Here is a 27,190-nt window from a genome sequence, read left to right on the forward strand (position 1 = left end):
GCACTTGCATATCCTAAATGACAATACATTTTCTTTGAATCTTTGAATCACTGCTGAGCGTACCCCTGATGGATTATATTTAAAACCCAAATGTCCGCCACAGTTAGTGCAAGCTATGTACAAGTACCCACTAACTCAAGTACGAAGAGTGCACAGTCTTACAGATGGGTTCCCAGCTGGACTGGGTATGCATCAGGGTTCAGGTCTGAGCCACTGACTGTTCAAACTGGTGATGGACTACATTAGCAAACAGGTTGGCGGGAAAAGATCAACAAAGTTGCTGTATGAAGACAATGTGGCACTACAGGCAGACACTGAGCAAGAACTTCAGAAAAGGATAGGGTAATGGAATGCAAAACTGAAGGCACATGGGATGAAACTAAATACAGCTAAGACAGTTTTAATGGCAGCAAATGGAAAAAAAATAAGAAGCTGAAAATTGAGATAGAAGGGAAAATAGTGGAACAGGTTAACAGTTTCAAGTATCTGGGAGGAGTGGTTGAGGAGAACAGAACTCTGAATGATGAGGTCAAAGCTAGAATCAGAAGGGCTGCAGCCAACCGGTACAGTGTTGGGGTATTAGATTATAAAAGAACTCCAAAGAAGTTGTAAAATAAGGTGTACAAAACAATGGTGCGACCAGTACTATTGTACAGTACAGAAATATGTGCAGTAAATGCCCAAGATGGGTAGCAGGAGGCACACTATTTGGGACAGTCAAAGAAATGAGGACATAAGAGCGGAAGCCAAAGTAGCTCTAACTGCAGAAAAGGACATAGAGAACAGGTTATGGAGGCTCAGGCACATGTGCGGAAAAGCAGAAGGCAATCTGGTGAAGAAGACTTGGGACAAACAGGAAGAAAGCAAGAGGAAATGAGGTTGTCCACTAAAAAGGTGGATGGATTGTGAGAGAAGATCTATGACAGTCAGGCATGAGTGTCAAAGAACCCCTGTGTAGAAAATGTGAAAAGGGGGGTTGCTGATGATAATGCCTGCCACATTCCTGTACCACAAAGGAAGATGAATCTCTGAGAGATGGAAAGATTGTCAGGGTAGGGTGGGCGACTTGAACAAACAAACAGTCATGCTGACCGAGATTACTTTCCTTGAGATTTAGAGGCTTTCCCCTCTTTTTGGAGCCTCCTTGCCATTGCATTTTAAACTCCTGTTTGACAATACCTTGCTGTCAAAACTGATTATTGAACAAGGAGCTGAGGAGGAAATTAAATTCTATCTACTTTTAAAAAGGAGGTTTGAAAAATGTTAGTCATCTCTTGAATCTTGAATCAACTTTCTTCATTAATCACACTTCCTGAGCACCTCAGTTGAGAAAGGCCAAACGCAACGTTCTTGTTTAAGGAACAAAGGTTTTATTATTTACTTGACATTTGTTGAGTGGGAAAGTCCAACTGACTTAGGAACCCATTTTCAGCAGAGGCCCAGGGAGAAAAGCTCCATAAATTAAAAGACAAATGCAGTACAGTGATTATTACATTACACATGTTAGTGTTACAATAAGTTACACATGGTGCTATTTACATACAAGCAGTTGGTATTCACATACAACAGTAATATTTACAGAGAAGAAAAACAAAAAAATAAAGATAATACAGTTGGTTTATGTACTTATGATCCTATTGCAAAGCTGTTGGTACACACATTGCTTTGAATCTGTACAGTTTTGTAGACATGTACAATGATTTTTAGGTAGACTGCAGGCACACCTCTCAACCATACCTTATTCAGAGACTACTCATGAGGCATGAGGATAGCTCTGCTGAGCCTGTCTGCTATAACTTTGGATTTCCCAGGGATGTGCGTTGCTATCAGAAAACGTTGGGAGGAAATCACCCATTGCCACAGTCTGAGTGCTTCTCGACACAAGGGGTAAGACCTGGTCCCGCCCTGTTTGTTGATGTACCACACCACTGACATGTTGTCCATTTGGATTGCAATGGTCCCAGAAGGAAGAGAGTCTTGAAGAGCTTGCAACGCTAGAAGAACCGCTCTCATTTCTAGGACATTGATATGCAGATGGAACTCGTGAGGTTGCCAAGTGCCTTGGATTGTCCTGCCTAGATAATGCTCCCCCACCCTATCAGGGAGGCGTCCGTGGTCACTGTGCCTACCGGAGGGGGTTGTATGAATGGTCTGCCCTGAATTACTAGTGGGGAGACCATCCACCAAGAAAGGTGCCTTTTGCATGTTTCTGTGATCAGGATCATGTGAGACACGGGTAGTTCCTGGAAAGACCACTGCGTGAAAAGAAGCCACTGAAGGAGTCTCATGTGGAAACGCGCTAATGGGACAAGAAGAATTGCAGCTGCCAGGGAGCCTAGAGCTTGGAGGACATGTCTGACTTGAACTCTTTTGCTCTGCATTAGAATTAACACTTGTTGACTAATAGTGTAAACTCTTTCCTGTGGTAATCTTGCAAACATTTCTTTTGAGTTTAATTCTGCTCCTATGTATGTAATAGACTGACAGGGCAACAAGGCAGATTTTTCGAAATTTACGGTAATGCCTAGTTGACTGCATGATGTGATTGTATAATCCCATGCCTCTAAGAGTTGACGCCTGGTGGTAGCAGTCAGGAGCCAGTCGTCTAGATAGGGAAACACCTGGAATCCTTGATGCCTCAGGTGAGCCGTGACTACTGCCATACACTTGATGAACACCCTGGGGGCTGAGATGAGACCAAAGGGCTGAGCTCTGAACTGGCAATGACTGGCCCCTACCCAGAAGCAAAGAAATCTCCTGGAGTGTCTGTCCATCTTGATATGGTAGTATGCGTCCTGAAGATCTATCGAGCACATCCAATTGTCCTGACCCAGAAAAGGGAAAATGGACTGCCGTGTTCCCATCCGAAACTTTTCTTTTTGTACAGATTTGTTCAATCCGCCGAGATCCAGTATTGGTCTCCAGTCCCCTGTCTTTTTTGGTACTAAAATGAATCTTGAGTAAGTTCCAGATCCTAGTTGGTCTGCGGGGACTTCTTGAATGGCTCTTTTTTCTAGCAGTCTTGAAACTTCTGTGACTGCTTGATCCCTTAGATTGGGTGGGATATCTGGGATGAGCTTTTTTGATTCTATGGGGGATTGATGGAAGGGAATTTTGTAACCTCCAGATATGATGGATAGTACCCATCTGTCTCTTGTTATATTTTGCCAGGCTTTTGGGTACAGCGAAAGTCTTCCCCCGACTGCCTCCAGAGGTGAGCAGTCGGGCAACCCTTCAGGGATGCTGGAAGGGTTTGGCAGAGAAAGTTTCTCTGTCACCCTGGTTTTGCGGTCCCACTCTGCCACGAGGGCGGCGTCTGTTATTGTTGTTTCCCCCTCTGCCCCTGGGGGGGAAAATCACTACGTGTGTCAGGAAAGGGTCCCTGGGATTTTCGGAACCACATCTTTCCCACTCTTCTGACCCTTGGGATAAGGTCTGGAAGGAGTGGAAAAATGGACCCCCATGGCAGAGAGAGTCTTGCCTTCCTGCTCACACCTGGTCAACGTGTCTTTCACCTGAGGCCCAAAGAGAAAAGAGCCATCAAAGGGAGTATTGGTGAAGGACGCTCAAAAGGGTTCCGCAAACTGACACAGCCGCATCCAAGCATGTCTCCTGAGAGCCACACCTGTCCCTGCGGCTCTGCTCGCTCCATCGGCTGCATAGGAAATCAGCCTCATGGAGGAGTTAACTATGGAATTAAGAGTCACAAGCTGAGAAGCTACTTTGGCTGGTGTTCCCTCAGCTGTAGGATCTTGAAGGGTATCTCCAAGCTCTTTCAGGAGATCCCTCTGAAGACGTGTAACATGGCATAGATAACTCAGGGACCTCTTTGAAAAGGTTGCTGAAGCAAACATTCACTTTCCATATCTGTCCATCATCCGAGACTCTTTGTTTGGAGGATGAACAGATGAAGAGGTCTCTGCTAACTCTTTCTTGGTGGCTGCTGCTACCACTATGGCATCAATGGGCACACCTTTGGAGAGGAATTGCTTGACCTGGGGGGCTGTAATAAATTTACTTGGTCCCCTCGGAGTAGGTTCCACAGAATCTGGAGCTGACCAAGCCTTTCGAGCCACTACGGACATGAGTGGATTGAAAGGAGGAGATACCCAGGAGGTGGAAGGTCGGGAACCGAATGCGTCCAGGTATACAGACTCGTCCTCGGTAGGGGCTAGGGAAGTCCATTCCCCCCTCTGCCAAAGCATTTCAAGGATGTCCAAAAAGGAAACATCTTCAGAGGGAGACCTTGGGGACCCTCCCGATTCATCCATGTCTGTATCTGAAGTGACAGACTCAGGGAAGTCTATGTGCTTCCTCTTGCACTTCTTCTTCCAGGGAGGCTCCTCTGAGTGATCAGGGGAGACTTCGGAAGAAGAGGGATCACCCAATGGGGTGTCCTGGGGCATAGGTTCCCTACGCTTGGGGTCTGGAGGAGGAGTAGAGGTTGGCACAGACACCATGGGGGAAGGAGCCGATGGAGCTGGCAGTAGAGCTGTCTCGGGGGACAGCACACTCCACATGACTTCGAAGGCGTCCCGACCTCTAGGCAGAGAAAGCTCCGGCTTCGAAGAAACAGGAGTCTTTCTCCACGTTGAGGGTGATGGCTCCAAAGCCGAGCTCACCTGCGCCGAAGCTACGAGGAGGAGAACGAGGCCGGACAAGGGTCCGATGCCACTCCCCCCCTCGGAGCCGACGAGACAGCCTCAGTGCCCAGATCCCTCGATAGAAGGTACAATCGAGGTAATCGGAGCTGACTTCGGAACCGAAGGAGAGATGATGATCGGCACCAACGGTTCTACTACCTGCGGATCCATGGTCTCCGGCTCCGAGCTAAATGTAGTTGGAGGAGGAACAGAAATAGAGGCGGTTGGAGCTGATACCTGTTGAGGTGGGCTGGACAGAATTTTTGCCAGTGCCTGTGACTTAAGCAACCTACTTACTACTCTCTCCACATCATGATCAGATAATCTAGAGGATTGAGAGGAGTGGGTAGAATGATGGCTACGTTCACTCTGTAACAAAGGTGACTGAGGTGCTGAGTGGATGGACTCCAAGGATGGCGACCTCAGTCTCTTATGGCTCTGAGACGACTCCAAAATAGCAGATGGACCTGACGGAGGAGTTGTCTTGTCGGTGCCAGCCGGTACCGACATACTTGGTTGGTCAAGTAAAGGAGTCAGCGGCTTGACAGACTTTGGAGATTTCGCTGGCTGAGTACGTTTAGCCAGAGAATCCTGAGGCTTCAATAATCCCCGAAGGATTCATTTGTTTTTGCGCTCCTGCAGGACCCTTGGACTAAAAAGCGTGACATACAGAACAGGAGTCCTGCAGGTGAACAGCACCCAAACAATATACACAACTAGTGTGCCCATCTGTCAGAGACATTTTCTGACAGCATGAGTCACACTTTTTGAAGCCAGATACCTTGGTATCTTTAGACATTATAGTAACAACAACCACAACAACAATAATGAAAAGCTTTACTACAAAAAACAAGGACAAATAGAGTTTTTTTTTTTTTTTTTTTTTTACAGTTAAGGAATAGAAGGAAAGCCTCTAATTTAAACAGCTATCCTGGGGCAGGGGGACTCACTAATTTAAACAAGTTCAAGGGAACTGAAAGCCTGAGATTTATGGAACGACGGCCAACAAAGCTAAAACACACAAGAACGCAATAAGGGATAAAGGAATATTATCTAGACAAAAAATAGACAAATACTTGACAAACCTTCAAGAATAAACAACAATATATAATAGAAAAAGATTATACTAAGCCTGAGCCAGTAAGGAAGCAACCTTGCAGCTGAAGCGGCAAACGAGATCTGGGTAGCTGACACTGGCCATTCTGGGATAAGGGGTAGCCTCGAGTCAGTAAACAGCTCTCAAGCTATAGAAGATGGCCGAGTCGGAGCCGAGGATTGGCTCCGAAACCCAAACAGCAAGAACGAAGGCGAGATGGACAGCTTAACATTTATTATTATGGACAGAGGTAGTTTATAAGTGCCTCACCCTCTATGCCCTATTTAGATGCAGGATATTATTATTCTTTCGGGAAGACTTGGCTAGGCTTAGAAAGGCCCTCTGGATCATTAAGCTACTAACAATCTATATGCTAAAAAACAACCTTCAAATATTTTAAGAGGGATGGCGCAAAATATATGAAAAAAATCAAGATACTCTGCAAAAATCTGGACAGTTTCAGTTCTGCTAATATCAACCACTGCAATGCTTTTCACTTTACCTCTCAACTGTCCAAACTTTAACAGAATGTCCCTTACTCTCCTCACACGTTTACTCTGTTGATGGTTCTTTTGTTAATGCTCTCGCACTTTCCTGAAAGTATAAATAAATAAATAATTAAAAAAAAAAAAAAAACAGAGACAAACCAACATTTCCTAGGAGCTCCCTAGCAGTGTAGTGATATACTGTGCAAGAGAGCAGATGTACATGCCATATGCATGTACAGTACATCAGCAAATCAGGAACCGGCAGATGAACACCAAAAGTGCCACTATATAAAGACGTTATTTAAGAAAGGTAAACAAGTTCTTTCTTAAATAATCACACTGTACAATAGCACTAACCCACAAGTGGGTGTGTAAATCGCAGGGTTTACCCATTGCTGGCTCTGACAAATCACTTGGACTTCACCCTCATGATTAAACTACATCAACTGTGGGTAACTCATAAGATGCTTATACCCAGTTGTGGGTTACTATGAAATTATTCTGCATCTTGTTAGAAAATTGTGCAACTAATCAATTGACACTTTTTCGCTTTATTCTTCAGGTCAGTAGCAAAAGTGTATATGCACCTCTGTACGACCTAGCACTCATGCAAAGAACAAACAGCTAATAACAGCAAATTGATTTGGGGCTGACAATACCTACTGAAGTTATCTCTACGTCTCGTTATTTTCCCTTTCTTCTATTCAGCACCTTTACAGCTTCTTCCTATAAGCATGCAATAATGAAGCATATTGTACCTCTTCAGACTTTTAAATTAATTTTCTTGCAGCACAGTATAAACTGAATTTCTGGATGTAAAACTTCTGGTTTTCAGCTAAGTTTCTGCGCAGAACAAGAATTCCAGGATATGCAGTTAGGCCACATTTTCACTGTGAGTTACATGTATGACATTCCAAACACAGACACCCTAAAAACCACAAGTATTGTTTCATTTCTGCAGATACACTTCCTCAGTTTTGTCAGATATTTCCCCAGTCTACCACCAGATCCAGGCACTTAATAAAAAAACGTAGCGAAAAAAAGTTGTCTAACCAGCATGAGGTTTAGATTCCAAATGAGAACTACATGAACCTTCCAACACCAGCAGCACCACATGCAGCTCATTAGGCTGAAAACTACATGCTGATTTAGACATTGTAAGTCCTTGGTGAGTGTAATTCTGGCGGCTGTCAAAAAAGCAATTACTAGAAAATGGAAATCAAAGTCTAAACCAACCAACCATACTAGAAGTAGTGAATATAGCAACAGAGAACTGGAAGTGGGGGTCTTTAGAAAAGGGTAGAAGCAAATTACATACAAAAATATGACTTGTGGGAACAGTACATGTAGAATAATGTTTTGGAGGAGTAAAGATGTTTAAAGGAAGGCAGGAACTGAATGAGCTATGCAATGCTTGATTGACAATGACGGCATAGAAGATTATGAGATGGAATGTTTGCAACTGAAACATATCAGGATGGTTTATTTTCATTTATATAAACGTATAATTGCCTATAAGTGATAACTCAGTAAAGGTATTTCTTGTTTAAAAAAAGTTACATACTAATACGTAGTGGTCCCTGTATCCATATTATTTTGTGATTTGCATAAAAGAATGATCAGCAACACACATTCAAACAATCTGTATTACTGATTCTTCAAGCGGCTCTAATCTTGGAGCAGATAAAAACAAACAAAAACACAGAGTAGAGCACCAACACATAGCTCCTACAATCAATGACAACAGCACATGAACAGCTACTCCCTCAATTAGGGAGCACAGGATGATTAAGGCCCTACTACCACCGACTTACACAACAGACACAAAGTAAAAAGAATCCTAAGTCTGGGAAAACTTGGTCAAGTTTTTACACTTCTTACAATAAGAAAGAAATCTCAGTCAACTTGGATTGCAACAATGTCCCATTCACAGCAAAAAAGAAAGAAAAAAAGACTGAACCTGGTAGTGCAGTAATGTTGGAAACATGGGCATAAGCCAGAACGTGTATTTAATTCTCAATCCCATTCTGCATTTGGGGCAACATTTATACAGCAAAATGCTGCACAAACCACTTTAAAAATGTTTCAAACAGCATATGTGTGCAGACATTTTAAATAAACATTACACTACACAGCTGCACTTTTTTCAAGACCCTCTATTGTAAGCGTTGTTTTAAGTGTATTCTTTCTTAAAAGAAAAATCCGAACTCCCAATCTATACAAATGTATATTTTAATGATACCGCTAAAATACATGTAAAGCACAGAAGGCTGTTTTCCATGCTCCTTTTACTGCTTTAGTACTAGTTCCCCTTTCATCTTTGATCAGTGTTACTCAGTGTGAAACATAATGCTCTTCTATCTTCCAGGTATATGTGCCATCATGCTTCCTTTCCCTGCAGCCTCTGGCTATTGTGTCTTGGCCCTGCTGACACTCTGTATCAGCAGTTTCCACATCACCTCAAATGTACCAAAATTGGTGTGACTAATTGCTGCTTGCTAGTTGGGTATCTTTTGTTACAGCTGCCTTATATGGAATACGTTTAACAATACTCTACTTCTTTAAGATGTTCTGATGAGTGCACTTGGATTCTTGGTCAAACATTAACTTATCTGCCATCTAGTGTGGCTTGCCTGTGTCATGCAGTTCTCTCTCAGCTTATGTTGCACTCTGTATGAGTGTGAGTGTGAGTATCTATGTAAGTACAGCACAAACGTCTTATTGCTTATCACTAACTTTTTGCCCTCCTCTACTTGAATACTTACACCCCTACCAACTTTCCCTCCTGCATTTGAATCATTATACCCCTCTTCACCCCCCTCTTACACACTTTTCATCTTTCCCTAACTGTCCCCCATCCACCACTTAATCCCTGTCATGAATCCCCTATACATCTAACTTATAAGCCTTCTAGATACACCGATTCAGAACAGACAGCCTAACTACTACCGGGCTCTCTCAGATGTATGCTTTTACCACTGTCCTCCTATACAACACTAACATCTCTCCTACATGATTTTATAATTTACTTCATCACGGATCTTGAACTCCTTACAAACACTTCCTTACTCAAATGTAAGAACACTAACATTCTTTATGTTTTCCCTTCTACACTATCATTCCACTTACTTCCTGCAAGATTTTAGAGCTACAAGAACTGTACAGACTTACAACTGTTGACATGTTTTTTTTCTGGGAAATGTAACTGTTGTTTTTCTGAAAACTGTCTGAAATTAACTTGTTAATATAAATGCATTGTGACAGAGCTTTTCTCGACCAGGCCTCAGTCGGACTTTACCAGTCAACAAATAATATACACACACATATATATATATATATATATACATACATACATACATACACACACACACAAACATTTTATATATATATATATATATATATATATATATATATATATATATATACACACACACACACACACACACACACACACACACACACACACACACACACACACACACATACATAAATGTGTGTGTGTATATATACACATGCACACTTATATATATATTTGGATCTAGGACATTTCACCGAAACTCATATCAAAGAACACAAATCACAGAAAGCACAACTCACCAAAAACACAATTCATCGAAACACATTTCACCGAAAGTGGCATATGGCCTTGTCCCCACAGTAGTGCGACCCTGGAGCTGGTAGGGGAGGTGTGGTGGGCTCATGTTTGAATAAGAATAATATATTGCAATTGCAAGTATGCATGATGTATATAGTTTAACACATTTAAAATATGTGAGGGTTCCCAACCTCCCCCCCCCACTATACATATACCAACTCCAGGGTCGCACTACAGTGGGGACAAGGCAATATACCACTTTCAGTGAAATGCGTTTTGGTGAATTGAGCTTTCGGTGAAAACTGCACACTAATTTCACTTTTGGTGAAATGTGCATTCGGTGAAATGTCCTAGATTTTATTTTTTATTTTATTATTTGAAGTTTGTTTGCCAGGATGGTCCATTGGGCTGATTGAACCCATTTTCAATGGAGTCCTAGGGAGAAAAGCTCCATAGATACAATATCAGGTAAAAATATAAAATAAAATATAAATATAAAATAAAGTAAAAGTAAAGAATGCAATACAATAGTGTAATAGTTTGTAAAAGTGAACAGAAGAGTACATATAAGCATGTGAAAATGTTAGTACAGCTGGAATGTGAAGTATAGTGACAATTCATATCAATTTACAAACAAAATTCTTTTTTTATTTTTATTTTTTTAAGGAATGTTAAATGAAGGCAATAGTTAGTAGGTATGTGCAGAAGATATTAACTTGAAGAGGTTATTTACAATGTGTGTGTTCCCACAGGGGATGTGATTGTAGACTGGGGAAGGTAAGGTAGTAGCTGGGGATGTTATGCAGGATGAGAACATGAGCATTCCCAGCGAGATGATAAATGTGAGTGGAGGAGAGTTTTGAAGACGGGAAGGCTGCTGGTGCTGCGGATTTGAGGTGGGAGGGAGTTCCAGAGACGGGCTAGGGAAAAAGAAAGTAGGAGCTTGCCTGCTGGACAGGCAGGTTTGTGGAGTTCAATTAGGTTCTGAGTGCTGGTTCTTAGGGGTCTGTTAGGTTGGTGCATGGTGAAGGTTGAGGTGAGTGAGGGACACAGTGAGGGCTTGAAAATGATCTTATGAGCATGAGTTAGCTGAGTGTAGATAAGGTAGTTTGGGAGCTCTAGCCAGTTTAGTTTGTGGAGGGCAGTGCAGTGATGGGAGGAGGATCTATGGCCAGTGGTGAATTTGGCGATTTTGTTGTAGCAGGAGGAGAGTTTTGTTTTGGTAGAGGATTTTAGGTTGGTTAAGAGTGGGGCCCCACAGAGGAGAGAAGGGATTAGATATGTGGTAGAGAGGAGGAATCTAGTGGATGGAGAGAGGAAGCGGATGTGGCGATAGAACATACCAAGTTTGTGGTGTATTTTTTTAATGTTTGTTTGTATGTGAGAATCAAAATTAAACTGATTATCAATGAGAGCTCCTAACAGTTTAGCACTGGAAACGACTTCTAGGGATGTGTTGTTGTGACTAGTTATAAGGAAAGAATTTATGTCGATAGTTATGCTTTTGGATGGGGTGAATATCATGAGTTTGGTTTTTGATGGATTTAGAGCTAGGTGGTTATCATGCATCCATTTTTCAGTTGTTGCGAAGGCATCTTGAGTTAGTTTTATAAGGGAGGGAATGGAGTTTGCAGCACAGATAATTGTAGAATCGTCTGCATACTGAACTATTTTAGCATTTGGGATATTGTGGTGGAAGTCGTTAATGAAGATGTTGAACAGTAGGGGCCCTAATATGGAACCTTGGGGTACACCAGAGACTGTGTTGAGGAATGAGGAGGTAGTTTTCTTCCATTTAACGGATTGTTGCCTGTTGTCAAGGTAACTGGTAAACCAGTTGATACAAGAGGATGAAAGATGTAGGTCAGAGAGTTTGGTCAGGAGTAGGGAGTGGGAGATGGTATGGAATGCCTTAGATAGGTCTAGGAGGAGGGTGGAGACAATGTGGTTAGAATCTCTGGCTTTATTTACAGTTTTGAGGAAGGAGAGTAGTGCAGTAGAGGTACTGTTGCCAGGTCTGAAACCATGTTGTGTTGGGGTTAGTAGGTGGCTGTTGGTGAGGTATGGTAGTAGTTGTATGTGGATGCATTTTTCAAGTAGTTTGGAGATGGGAGATAAGATGGCTATAGGTCTAAAGTTGGAGATGTTATTATTGTTACCTCCTTTGTGGAGGGTAATAATGTAGGCTTTTTTCCAAATTTGGGGTACATAACATAACTTTCTTGGATTGACCTGTTTATAAGTATATAGATAGGGAAGGCAATGGCATCAGCAGCTGTCTTTAGGAAAAAGGAAGGGATGTTATCAGGGGCATTAGAGCAAGGTTTTAATTTGAGAAGGAGTTTTTTATGGTAGATACAGGTATGGGTTTGAGAGAGAAGAGAGGGATATGGGAGGAGGAAGAATCTAAGGAGGAAGGGGTGGTGGGAATTTTTGGTGGGTGAGTGGAATTGTTTGTGAATGATGATGTTAGTTTTGATATGGAGTCAGTGAAGAAGCTGTTAAATTGGGAGGCTAGGATGGTATCAGAAATATTGTGATCAGGGTGTGGGTTTTCTTTTCTGCCGGGGTTGGAGGGAGGAGATACTGTCCCAGAATTTTTTGGGGTTGGTCTTGTGATTGTTTTGGAGGGTGATATAGTAGGATTTGTGGTCGGAAGTGATAAGTTTCTTAACTTTGTTGCGGAGTATTTTGTATTCATTTAGGGTGTCTGGTTTTCTGTGTTTATAGTGGTTTTTCAAGGCTTTATCAGAGGCGCATGACAGCTAAGGTATTTTTGCTTAACCATGGGATAGTTTTACTCTTAATTCTTTTTGTTTTTAGGGGGGCTAGGGTGTTTAGAAGGTTTAGAAATGATGTATTAAAGTAGGTGACAGCTTCATCTAGGGGAAGTGTATTTAGGGGACTCCAGTGAAATTGTTTAAGTAAGTCTGAGAAGGTATTGGGGTTAAAGTTTTTTAAGGAGCGCACAGAGATGGTGGTATGTGGCAGTTGTAGGGATGGAGAGTGACGGTGAACAAAAGTAGGAAAGTGGTCACTGAAGGAGTCAGGGAGTGTACCGCTACTGGAGATATGCTGTGGGTGTGATACCAGAATCCAGTCTAGGGTGCTTCCAGAGGAATGGTCCTTCGATAGTCTGGTTATTGTATCGATTAGCTGATGAAAGTTGTAAAGGTTTATATTTAGGGGGTTTGTAGGGCATTGGATTGAGGACCCGTTGATGTTAACATCACCTAGGATAACTGTTTCATTAGTAATGTTGGTGGAGAGCCAGAAGAGGATGTCCTCAAGAATGGGTATATTATCACCAGGAGGGACATGGATGGAGGCTAAGCATATTGTTTTATGTTTGTTCAGGTGGAGTAGGGCTAGAAGTATTTCGGCATTAGCAAACTGGGGAACTGATTTAGAATATGGAGTAACTGAAAAGGAAGAGGAGTAGAGTAGAGCAACTCCACCTCCTTTTTTTGTGGGTTCTGTCTTTCATGGTGATATTGTAGTTGGGAGGAGTTATTTCTGAATCATTTATGGAGGGTTTGAGCCATGTTTCACAGACTGACAATATGTCAGAATTGTTATGAAGAAGCCAGGCATGGAGGTTAGGGATTTTTGTTACATATACTTCGAGCATTTAATGCTGAGAAGGAGATGGTTTTTATGGATGTTGGTGTATGGGAGGGGGATGTTGAGGGACTACTGGAAGAGGGGCCAGGGTTAGGGTGTATATCACCAGAAAGTAGGGTGGTGGTAAGTCGGTGAAGATGGAAATACAGGTAATTTGAGAATTTAGTGTATAGTTTAAGGGTTATATATTTTATGGAAGTATTGCAAGTCAGGCTTGGAGTAGTATGTTTATAGGTGGTAAGTAGTTTGAAGAGGAAGAGTAGGGAGGGGCTGCAGGAGTATAGGTGAGGGCTTATGGAGGTAGAGGAGTGTGTGTGTAGTATAGGGATTGAACTGGTTATGTGATAATAGGGGGAGTGAGTAGTAGTGAAGGGTTTGGTGATGTATGTAAGATAGGATAAACTAAGTAATAGTAGTAGATGGATTATAAGTGAGGAAGGTTTTGTTAGCATTGCTGTAATCTGGGGTTGTAGTTGGGATGATTGGTGTGAGTGGAGTGTTGTAAGGATGGGGGTGGTAGTGCTAGATGATTGAGAGGTGGTAGGGGTGGGGCTAGGAGGTAGGGGGTGGGGAAGGTAGGAGTTGATTGGAGTGGGTGTGGTTAGTAGAGGTTAAATGTAGAGGTAGTGGGGGCGGGTGGGAATTGGGGGCAGGGTAGGGGAGCGGAGTGAGCCCGCAGGGCGGACGGAGCGGGATGAGCCTGGAGATGAAGACCAGGACGAGGCAATGAAAAACAATCAGTAAGGATAGGTGAAGAGATACAAGGTAAGAATCATAAGGTAAGTAGTCACAGGGGTTAGGGACAGGGTGGTGAGTCGAAAGAGGAAAGAAATATAGAATTAACAAGGTGGAGAGGTAGAGAAGTTAGTTGGAGATTTTATTTTTTTCTCAGTTTTTCCTTACTAATTGTAAGGTTAGAGCTTAGAAGATTAGGGTGAAGACAGTTAATGGATGGGTGCTGCCATCTGCTGACCAAAATGATTAATTACAGATATATGGAGCAGCACGGAGAGGAAAGGAGGGGAATATTCTAAGGAGCCAAGAGGGTTAGGGCCGATGTTGGGCTGCTGGCTATCGCATGTTGTGTCAGACAATAACATCAAGGAATGGTACAAAGACTAAGCAGTAAGGTACATACACTCTTATTAGTATAGGTTCTTGTGGGGAGGCAGGACAGTTTTCCAATACACCACACGATCCCTGAGGTGGTTCTTACTGATAGGGAACCAGGGTGCTGTGTAGGACAGGTTAGATGTCTGGAGTAACTTGGATTTATTGATAGCAAGCTGTAGGAGGAGAGAAGGTAAAATTAATTGTTATGCAGACAAAGAGAAAAAGAAAAAAAAATTACAGCCAGTTTAGGGAGTGAGGGGTAGCCTAGGGGTGGTAAGTAGTGAGAGTGTGAGGTTTAAGAAGTGTAGACTAAGGAAGACTGGGGGGGGGGAGAAGGTTACATTTAATTAAGTAAGGAACAGCAAAGCTTCAGAACCATAGTACAAAAGAAACTTGGAATAAAACAAATACTTTTCAATAATCAGAATTAACCAGAGCAGGTTGATACTTAAAATTCAACAAATGCAACTGAGTACAGAGTAGGGCAGCATTCAGACATTCAGAGAAAAAAAATGTACTTTGCACTACACCAGTTTGCCAACATTATAAGACATAAAATCTGTGAGAGGAAGCACTTACAGTCTTAAGTCTTAAGAACACAGCCAGATATGTATAGGCAGAAATAAACAAACTGCTTGTAAATACTATCCTCTTTCTTAATAAGTACAGCACTCTAAGTATATGCATAACAGTAACATATCACAGCATGAAACAGTTGAAACTAGTAGGGCACGTTAATTGTGATATAAGCAGGAGGAGCATATCATGGTAAAATAAGTTATGACACTTACAAATGAGGCAGAAATGATATGATATTAATTAAAAGTGGAAAAAAAAGTGTCTAATTTCAGTATAAGGCATATGACCTTTAACTAGTTCATATATTTGTAATAGGATAGAGTCAAGCATGCATATAAAGGGTAGACAACCTTATGTGTCAGAGGAAATACCTTAGAAAAGGCAAGTCTAATGCAATAACAACTTCGAGACTTGAATAATTTAAATCTGGTAAGCTTTGTCATGGACAAGCTGGTTGAGAGTTTCCAGTTTTAGTGTTTCGTGTCTAAAACGAGCATAAGATAAGTAAATAAAGTAATATCAAACAAGAGTAAAAATAAATGGAGGTTACTGAATTAGAATATATATATACACACACACACAAAACACATATGAGTCTACTTCGTAACACTGAAATTTCATAACTTTGAATTTCATAACACTGAGACCATAACATTGAAAATTCAAAACAATGAAAACCCAAAACACTGAAAACTCAGAACACTGAAAGTGTGCTTCATAACACTGAAAACTACATTGAACAAGTAAATAATATCACCTCCACCTACACCACCACCTAACAAACACACTTTCTATTACGTTTTTGCATGGGGGCAAGCCCCCTTGTACCCCCGACACTCCCCGTAAATTAAATATACCAACTCCAAGATCACACTACAGTGGAAAAAAGTTAATTTCCTAACCTCAGTGTAAATAACTGAGTAAATGTCAGGAAAATCCTACTAGGACAGCTGAATTTTATTTGGGGTTAATCAGAGTCTCTTTAACTGATGGCAGGTGTGTACCCAAGAAGACTGAATGTTGTAATTAAATCAAACGGTGCTTCAACAAAGTATTAGTTTAAGGGTGTGCACACTTAACAGATTTGTTTTTCAATTGAATTGTACAGGTTATGGGTCACATTAAAGGTGGGAAAAGTTCTGAAATGATTTATTGTGGCCTCATTTTTTATATCACAAAAACCAGGCATCCACTGTTTATATATATATATATATATATATATATACATATATATATATATATATATATATATATATATATATAATGCCATTCCCAATGAATAATACAGTGCTGCTGTTTCACTGCTGTCATGTGACAGGCTTCAGTCATTCATCACCTGATTCCACAGGTCATTTATTCTGTTTCACTGCTGTCGTGTGGCAGGCTTCACTTACTCATCACCTGATTTCCACAGGCTATTATTCTGATGTACCCTCATCTGTGTCTCCTCCAAATTACAAACATAAACAATTACTTGTGCCACACTGCTAGAATTAAGCCTCCAGTCAGAGGACCACTCTCAGCTACCAGTTTCTGCAACTGTACTACAAACGTTATTTCTAAGAGTAATTTTTTTACAGCAAGAAAGATAAACACAAGACATCGTTCAACCACTGTTTTTCCATTCTAATATGTTGCTTAATGAACATGCTTTGTGTTCAGACACTCCTTTGCACACAGTATTAAGAATGTTGCCTACCTGAACTAAAAACTTGGTCAAATACTGAAGTATAGCATAGTTTTCCTCCGGAAGGGTCTGCATCATCTTCTGCAGAGCTGGTACAACATTACTTTCATCAGTGCCTGAAAAACAAGACATTTTCCTTCATTTAAGGGAATTAAGACATTATTTTATACATGCACCAAGTTAAGAGCATTTATTTTTATCAGTGTTTTCAGTGCAATATTTTTTATGCTCAACAGTCCTTATCCTTTCACCCCACTGAACTCCAAACTCACAGCCCTGATCATGAATGATGAGCTCTCCCCTGTTCTTTATCATTTCACCTCAATGAGCCGCACACTCCTTAGTGTGCCTCAAGGGCAGGGAGCTCCCATCTCAGGAATGTGGCCATTTCAGTCACTAACAAGTGTCCTATGCTGGCTTGAAATTAGCGGTCCATTTTTTAGAAGCAAGAAATGGGAATGCTGCAACCCAAAGAAGGCTAGGAATGAGGTCGAGTTTGATGGGTGTTGCCTGCGGTACCCACATCAGTGGTTAAAATATGCGGATCCTGCCCAATTTCCAGCTTTCCATTACATTCCTTACCCACTCTCTCTCCATTTCCTTGGCAAGAGCAGAAACTTTAGCCCTTCCAGAATGATAATGTGATGTAGGCCATAAGCAATCAGCCTGATCTACCACACTGACGAAACATATGAAAGGCAGCACAGCACAGCGAGAGAGGTATGCAAAAAAAAAAAACAGTACAGATTTGTTACAATACAAACACAAAGATTAGAAAGGATCTGTGAGTTTCTCATCATAACTTCCATATCTTACTTTAGTATCCACTACATCACAGACTGTCTTTATCAGTAACCAGACGTACTTAAGGAGAAAAGGAAAACATAACACAGGGAGGAAGACGCCTCCAGAAGCATTTTCCAAAGATGAATTTCTAAGGAAAGCCTCTGAAATAACCATGAACAACGGAATAACCATGCCTGTTGTAGAATGTGTCTTTACTGTCAGAGTTAAAGTTTTTATCATAGTATTGATGATTGTGCATAACAGGCACATAGCAAATTACCATCTTCTACATTAGTGTCCCAAATTACTGTTTTGGGCTATTTTTCCTGTTTGCATATACATTATCTCTACAATAATTCAATATTTTTCCCCTGAACATACCTTTCTGTGAGTTTTACTGTGCTCTTAAACCTTAAATTGAGTAGTACAGTCTGGATACAGGTTTGCTGCATCCAGAGCTGCTTGTGTTTGCCTTCTGTGTTTCTAGCAACCATCTTGTGTTTGCCTTCTGTGTTTATGGCAGCCATCTTATGCTGATAGGGGCCTGTCTTTGCTAGTGAGAGTAGCAGGGCTGCCTGAACCTTGTCAGGCACAAGCTGACTGGTAAAGAAATGTGGGGCTAGCAGGATTGGCTAGATTTCTGTGTTACTAGTATCATCTACTTTTTGTGGTATTTAAACCCAGCGTTTATCTGGTTTGGGCTTGCTTGAACCAGGCTGTGCTGAGGTGCATCATCTTTGAGAAGTTTTATAAAATTCCTGAGACTCCAATACCAATCTAAGTGTTTTTTCATTTATTTTCACTTATTTTATTGCATTTGTACTTGTTCATTGATTTTATTTGTGCCTTACAGCTAATTTATCACATCTGCACTATTTTAAAGCAATTTACTAATTAAATGCATTTCATTACTGTTTAACTGCATTGTACTTGCATTTCATTACTGTTTCTGGAAGCCATCTTGCATTGGTAGGAGCCTATATTCTCTGCTAGTGAGAGTAGCAGGGCTGCCTGGACCTTGTTTGGCACAAGGTGATTGGTAAAGAGAGTAGGGGCTAGCAGGATTGGCTAGATTTCTGTGTTTCTAGAATCTTCCATTTTTTGTGGTATTTAAACCCTGCATTTGAGCTGGTTTGGGCTTGTTTGCATGTCACAGACTGCAGCTGCACTGTGTTTAACCCACTGTGAGGTATTCCAGCTGCAAATTTTCCCTTAGTAGCACTTGTGAGATCACCTAATGGTACTCATCTTAGACTTTCCACCCTTTACCCCCTTAGCTCACTCTGGCCTCTCTCCCTCAGATTCTGACAAATATGAAAGGACAGTTTCCTATGGTTTTGCCTGCCAATCTGGTTGATATGGGCATCCTGAGACAGTGAAGCAACTGCCTCATGTACATGGACCACCCTCTACTACTACTATCACCTAAGAACATAAACTACCACCTAGGAGCACAATTGTGAGAGATGCAATTACATTAAGAACTTACAGTCTATGTTCTTTCCCTCGCAAGCCAGTATACCTGGCACTGAGAATGTTGTCAACACAAGCACCACACCTCAGACACCACCCACACCTACACAACACACACCCACATATGTGGAGGTCCTCGACAAAAACATGCCCAAACAAAAGAGACCACTGAGGCAAAAACAGCCCACCACACATAGTCAACACACCTGTGTCTCTCAGCCACTAAGGCCTAACCATAAGCCCAACACATTAGTCATAGAAGACTCCATTGTGAGACACACAGATGTGCCCCTCACCAGTCTGGATAAGGAGAAAGTCACGGTTAGTTGTTTGTCAGGTATCAGAGTCCGCCATATCACGCATGCACTCAAGTCCCTCAACAACAGGTACTGTTATGACTCGGTCATAGTCCATGTTGGCGTGAATTACTTGAGACGGTACGTCTATAGGACTATATGAAAAAAAGACATGACTGAACTCGCTGAATATGTGTCCCAGGCAGGTATGTCCCTAGCCTTAACCAGCATTCTATTGGCACCTAGAATGATGATTCAATACAAACAGAAAATTATTGACTTTAACAACTGATTTAGTTTCTGGTGTCATTCCAAAGGAATCCAGGGTCTATATTAGAAACTTGACCACTTAGCTTGTCAAACACCGAAACGTCGACAGCTTAAAATTGTGAACGGCCACTTACGTGAATTTTTTCATTGGGAAAGAATTCACTCGGCTGTCGGAAATTAAAATTAACTTCCGAACCCTAACAAAGTGGGAGGGGGGCTTCACTCTCCCACACTCCCCTAACTAAATATACCTGGAAAAAATTAGAGCTGTGCTAGAATATGCCCTTCCACCAGACCTACTTAAATGCATTTGGGATCATATAAACATACCAAATACTATTCCTCAGCACACTGATGAGCAGGCCTTTAAGGAGGCTAGAGACGATTGCTCCAAGCTGTAATAGTTATATGTCCCCCAGTCCCTAACTGGTCCTGTATAAAAGCAGTTGTACAGCGGAAAGATAAACCAGTAAATGCATACCTGTGGCATATGACTGAGGCATTTAAAGCTTTTTCTGGTTACCTTAAGCCCACAAAAGGGTGGCTTTTCAGCTGCCTTGGTAAATGGACTGCTCCCCCCATTTGTGATCAATTAAAAAAGGTTTGTTTAAACTGGCCAAGCCTGGGGCTCCATAAGCTTGTGACTCAAGTTCAATACTTAGCAGACATTCTTACTCATGAGAAATGGAATGGCAGGAACAATTGTTAGTGCCCAACTACAAATGTAAGTGCTTTCCCTAGGTTGGAAGGGGGGACGTAACAAACCTAAGTTTTCACAAACACAAGCAGTGTTTTCACCACAACAACACTCCCCACAAATCCAGCCTCATTACAATCGAGGTCAAAACCCACAACAGTCCTAACTTCAATCTTTGTTTCAATTGTGGGCAAAGTGGCCACTGGAGAGATGATTGCCCTTTTCTACAGCCGGTGGCCCCACCCTCACAGGCTACTAACCCTTTCAAGGATCCCTCTTCTGCTTCGCAAAATATCAGAACACAGCAGCAACCTCTTACTTGGACAACCCCATGACAACCACCAGCCTGGCAACAAGCTGCCTAGGACAGCCATGAACAGGAGTCACAACTACTTCCCTTGGTACCAGTAAACCAAAAAGGTCCCTTTGTTAAGATTAAGGTGCAAAATACTGATGTCCCTTTTCTGATAGATACTGGGGCTATTAGATCTATGTTAAATGCATCAGCTGCCCAAAACCTCCCTTTGTCTACTACTCTGGTATGTGGTGTGGGGGTATCAGGAGTCCCTCTAGACTATCCAGAGACAGCTGTGGTCCCAAATCAGCTTGGGCCACTGACAGCTAATCGTGCTTTCTTGTAGGGGCATCTGCACCCCTTAACCTGCTGGGTATAGATCTCATTTGCAAATAAGAGTGACCATATTTTGTACACCAGATGGGGTTTATTTAAATGTCAGCATAAATAGTCCAACGCTTTATTGGAAGATGTGAAATGGGACATAAAAATGCCCCAACAATAAATCCAACCTTCAGACCGGTTTCGGCAGTATGCCTTCTTCAGTGAAGGTTAAAAAATATACTGGGAATGAAACATCATACATATTTATAAAGACAATCAGTCAATATTAGCCAATGGTATGATCAAACCCTGTCTATCTAATGAATATTAATTAGAGTTCGGAATAACATTGTGAAATGCTTATAAATCATAAACAAAAATAGAAATGATAACAACAATGTGAATCCATACTAAATTAAATATACATATAAATTATTACAAAAGGACTGGTGAAAATAACCACAACATATTGTTAAATGACCATACTTCCATGTACCAAATACAATGGGGTTACTAACAACTAAAACACACAATGTAAACTTTTAATTACAGCCAAAAAAATAATGTAATATGCATATATATAAACCAATACATAATAATTATTTATGAAAATTCAATTTAATCCAAAATATATATATATAAAAAATATCTCTGATATATTTCAAGGATTATCCAATACGACCTGATATAGCATTGTACCCATAGGACAAAAGCTGAATGAAATTATATTCATCATAAATGGTCATTTTATATATATATTTTGGATTAAATTGAATTTTCATAAATAATTATTATGTATTGGTTTATATATATATGCATATTACATATATTTTTTTGGCTGTAATTAAATATTTGGTACATGGAAGTATGGTCATTTAACAATATGTTGTGGTTATTTTCACCAGTCCTTTTGTAATAATTTATATGTATATTTAATTTAGTATGGATTCACATTGTTGTTATCATTTCTATTTTTGTTTATGATTTACAAGCATTTCACAATGTTATTCCGAACTCTAATTAATATTCATTAGATAGACAGGGTTTGATCATACCATTGGCTAATATTGACTGATTGTCTTTATAAATATGTATGATGTTTCATTCCTAGTATATTTTTTAACCTTCACTGAAGAAGTCATACTGCCGAAACCGGTCTGAAGGTTGGATTTATTGTTGGGGCATTTTTATGTCCCATTTCACATCTTCCAATAAAGCGTTGGACTATTTATGCTGGCCTTTTGTGTTTTCTAGTATTGGTTTGGCTGTGCATGCTGTACATGCGAGGCGTGGTGTTCTGTTTGCATAGTTGGTTCTCGCTGTTGGCGTTTTTAGTCTTCGCTATCAGTAGGAGAGGACTCCTTCCTTGGATTCTTTATTTACTTCATCAGTTGGTTTGCCTTGGATGATACAACCCTTCATTTTTTGTCTTTTGAGACGTCTTGGATATATTGGAGTTTGGATTTTTTTGAATGTTTATGTGGTGAATGATCTCATCAGTTACGCAGAGCTGACAGCGGAGTTTTCAGGTACTGTTGTTATTTTTTATTACACGAGGTTCATATTTTCGTTTGGGCTGACTTTATTCAATGGAAAACTTATTTGGTCACTGAAACTCTCTTTTTGAAATGTTTTATGGCTTTATTTGGATCGGTGTCTGCTATTCTAGAGGGTCGCTAAGGATTTCAAATACCTACGCGTATATGGGCCTATATTTACTGTCGTTGGAAAACCAACTACGTGGATTCAGGAGCCATCTTCTGTTTGGGGACCGGGACATTATTGGTGAATTGCATACTATATATTGGGACATTTAAACTGGCATTTGAATGTGAAATTATTTTTTTTGGATTATAGACATTATCAATAACAGGTCGGAAGGGATATTTTTATATATCTAACATCTAACCGACAAGTGTATGTTTGATCTGGGTTGATGATTTATTATTACCATCAATAAATCATCTTTTTGTTTCTTTGGATCTACATGCAACTAAGAGACATTTCATGTTGTCTATATTAATTTAGATGGACATTTAATATCTGTTTGCAATTTTTTCACTGTCAGTTTGTATTTCTACTGTTTTGTCCATATTCAGTATGTATGCTTCATCGTTACAACTGGTTACTACAAACGACAAATACTATGTTTTACATAAAGTCATCTTATTGCTGAATGTTTGTGCATTATATACTGATGTTTACTGAATGTTTAGGCTAAATTTAACTTGAAGGATTCTATCACGTTTATTGGGGCCTCTCCCACTATGTTCTATGCAGTTACATGACCAGTTTAAATTAAGGCATTTGCATTTATTGATCTTGCTGACATCTCATGTTGAATTTTGACTAAGGTTATGTTAATATATATTTGAATGTGGTTTATAGTTCTCCTCTTGAAGTACTGTTTTTTCTAACCAGGTTGGGAATAGCCCATATTGGTTCAAATTAACAGAACTGAACATACAGGATTATATTTGAATATCCTATACAACAGCTACATTTTGGCTAATGTGTTCACTGATTTCCAAATTGTTTTCCTTTATCAGAAAACATTCTGTGATTAATATTTTTTTGAATAATTCTTTTTGGGAAGTTTAATCTATAGATACAACATTGTATGGGAATATATAAGGTGTCAGGTGGGGTTGATATTTAGAATTGTTGTAACTTAACAAGGATTCGGGCTCTCTGGTGAACACAATACTATATATATATATATATATATATATATATATATATATGTATATATATATTTTTTTTTTACAGGTTTACTTATGACTTGTGAACTAAGTTTAAACCTGACTATATAGTGTAAGGATATTTGCCCTTATGAGTATAGGTTGGTAATAGGTATTATTGAACCAAGTTTATAGATATAGTCTGTGTTCTCTTTTCTTGTCCTTCTCCCTATTATTTATTCTCATAACACATCCCCTGTTGATACCTTCATCTTGGTCACCATTTTCATTGGCCTAACAGAAGATTTTCTTCAGGAGATATATTTTTTGGACAATTTTGCATATTTTTCATTTAAAATGGATTCGGACAATATTTTGGAGGGGTTGTGTGCTGATCGGGAAGACATCAGGGCGTTCGGACTGGATTCTATCCCAAGCAACAACCAAATAGTAATATACATGATGGATGCCAAGTAGCGTTTTTAAATTTGGAAAAGGGCCTTAAAGGGCTACGAGCAAATATATGGCATTTGAGGTTATTTAAGGCATATCTGCATAAGAATATGGTTCCTAGAGGTCTTCGCATAAGACTTCGACCGATGGTCAGCAGATCTGAACAGAGGTTGACCAATGAATGGAATCAAGCAGTACAAGATGGCTCTATGGCCTTTGTAAAGATTTTGGCATCCTATTATGAGAGGGCGATTGATAATAACATATCAGAAGTTAGAAATTTAAGTTCTGAATGCAAAAAATTTATGTCCTCTACTAATTAAGGAAATTTGGTGACAAAATTGTCCAAAGAATTAACAACATATGATAAAGTTACCAAGGATAGAAAGGTTAAAAAATTCAACCGGGATGTTATGGACTATAAAAAGTAAAAAATAAAAAGTAAAAAATGCACCAAGATAACACACAGCAAACGTTTAATCACAGCAAAGTACAAAGTGGTAAGCGCTTTCACAACCAAAGTTGCTTCATCAGACACCACAGTAAAAAATGCACAGGTTTAAATAGAGATTCTAAAATGCCAATTAATCAATAAAAATCACACAATGATTAAGTAGCAGTGAAAAACAATTAAGCCTCATGCTCAAACTAAAAAAAACATTGCTTAAAAACATTGTACAAGAAGGAATCAAATACTATACATGAGAAAGCACTTAAAAAACTTATAAAATAATTATAAAACATGGAAAAATACTAGGCAGGAAAAAGTTAAATAGAATACTTGGAAACTAATAGTTAAATACATTAGACTAATTTTGAAAGAACTTAGCTAATTTTAATGCTTGAGATGTCTAACCTTTAAAAAAGGGACCAAGGAAGTAGTAGCATTCAAACCAGGATACTTTTCAGCATTAAGTTTCAAAATCCACTTCTGTTCATGTCCCTCTGTGATATTCTCAATGTCACCACCTCTGGGGTTTCTATGAATATGTTGTAGAACAAAGAACTTAAAGGAATGAGAACGGCCATTGGACATAACATGATTGGCTAGAGCATTTGATGGTTTATTATTACTAATATCTCTTAGGTGGTCTAGAATACGATCTTTAAGCATGTATTTAACTATTATTTTCCAAGTATTCTATTTAACTTTTTCCTGCCTAGTATTTTTCCATGTTTTATAATGATTTTATAAGTTTTTAAGTGCTTTCTCATGTATAGTACTTGATTCCTTCTTGTACAATGTTTTTAAGCAATGCTTTTTTTAGTTTGAGCATGAGGCTTAATTGTTTTTCACTGCTACTTAATCATTGTGTGATTTTTATTGATTAATTGGCATTTTAGAATCTCTATTTAAACCTGTGCATTTTTTACTGTGGTGTCTGATGAAGCAACTTCAGTTGTGGAACAGCTTACCACTTTGTACTTTGCTGTGATTAAATGTTTGCTGTGTGTTATCTTGGTGCATTTTTTACTTTTTACCTTTCATTTGGATTTATTTCTGCACCAAGGTTTTACCCAACACGGTTTCTTTGGTTTTACGTTATGGACTATAGTAGAGGACGACCATTTGAAATACAAAGATCAGTTAGATTTAAGGAATTCAGTCCGGGTATGAGTGGGGGTAGGACAAGAAAAAGGCCCAGGTCTATCTTAAAACATAATGACAAATCTTACACTAGTACTTCTGGGGATGAGTCCTCTCTTACTGATAGCGAAGGTATACCATTAGCAGAATCACCTGCCAAGAAAAGAACCAATAGTACAATCCCTTTAGAAGGGGTAGAAAATATAGAGGGGGCGGAAACATACCAACTGGCATAGGTACAGAATCAATGGAGGGTTTGATTCAAATTTTGTTGAAACGTTAGAAAAGTACAGTTTTGTACCTACCATAAATGTAGATGTCCGATAGGTATGCATCTGCAGTCATAACATATGGGTTGTCCTGCCTCAGGCAGCCCTTCGGTCAGCCGGATTCCAAAGTCTGGGTCTGGCTTCGGCTGATGTCGCACTTCACCCGACGTCATAGCTCCTGGGGTATAAAGGCATCAGCCGACGCCATTTTCCTCAGTGTTTCTTGCCCCAGATGCCAGGTGCCCTCTAGGAAGGCTAAATTTGTATAAAAGTAGAAAATTCCAAACAGTAGAAATCAAAAAGTATATATACATATATACATACAAACAAATACACCATAATAGATTCCCCCAGCTAGCTAAGAGAGGGGTAAGTACCCTAGGAATACCACAGAGGGGAAGGAGGGTGGGTAATCCTGACTGCAGATGCATACCTATCGGACATCTACATTTATGGTAGGTACAAAACTGTACTATGTCCTTCAAGGATGCATCTGCAGTCCTTACAAATGGGTAGAATACCATAGCCAAACTGGGGGAGGAGGAGAAATGAAATTATGGTGTAGTTAAGATCCCTTGCAAAACAGCAGAGGCAAAACCTGCTCGGGATGTAGAGTATAAAGGTAAATTATAATGCTTGGCAAATGTATGCATGGAGCTCCAAGTAGCAGCCTCTAAAATGTCTTTGGTAGCCACTCCTCGAAGAAAAGCTGTGGTAGTGGCTGTAGCCCTTGTAGAGTGAGGCCTGATGTTTTCTGGAGTTTTCTTCCCATGGTAGGAGTAACAAAATCTAATGCAATTTCCTATCCACTTAGAGATTGTCTGTTTTGAAATTGCTTTTCCTTCCATTCCTGTTGCATATGCTACCAGTAGCTGGTCAGTTTTTCTATTGCTCTTGGTCCTGTCCAGGTAGTAGCGTAATTGTCTATGCACATCCAAGGTATGCAGCAGTCTTTCTCCCCTGTTCTGTGGGTTGGGAAAGAATGTAGGTAGGTGGATAGCCTGATTCAAAGATACTTTAGAGACCACCTTAGGCATAAAAGTAGGATTTGTTCTCATGGACACTATCTTGATGGAAGATCAGGAAGGGCTGTACTGCCACTAATGCCTGTAGCTCAGATACCCTTCTTGCTGGAGTGATTGCCAGTAGGAAAGCAGTTTTCCATGATAAGTAATGTAATTCTGCTGTTGCTGCTGGTTCAAATGGGGGGAGTGTCAATTTTTCTAGTACAAA

The 27,190-nt window shown here is 40.1% G+C and overlaps 1 protein-coding gene across 2 annotated transcripts in view; it reads right to left on the minus strand.

Annotated features, from left to right (window-relative positions):
• ARHGAP1 (Rho GTPase activating protein 1) overlaps positions 1-27,190 on the minus strand; it is a 1,661,218-nt gene that overhangs the window by 63,778 nt on the left and 1,570,250 nt on the right. For both annotated transcript variants that reach the window (XM_044082524.1, XM_044082525.1), the window contains one exon: positions 16,838-16,941. In XM_044082524.1, the coding sequence (XP_043938459.1) occupies positions 16,838-16,941 (104 nt within the window). The remainder of the gene's footprint in view (positions 1-16,837; positions 16,942-27,190) is intronic.

Source organism: Protopterus annectens, chromosome 9.part0 (genome assembly GCF_019279795.1).
Source record: "Protopterus annectens isolate FY-2018-M chromosome 9.part0, PAN1.0, whole genome shotgun sequence".
Lineage (NCBI taxonomy): Eukaryota > Metazoa > Chordata > Ceratodontiformes > Protopteridae > Protopterus > Protopterus annectens.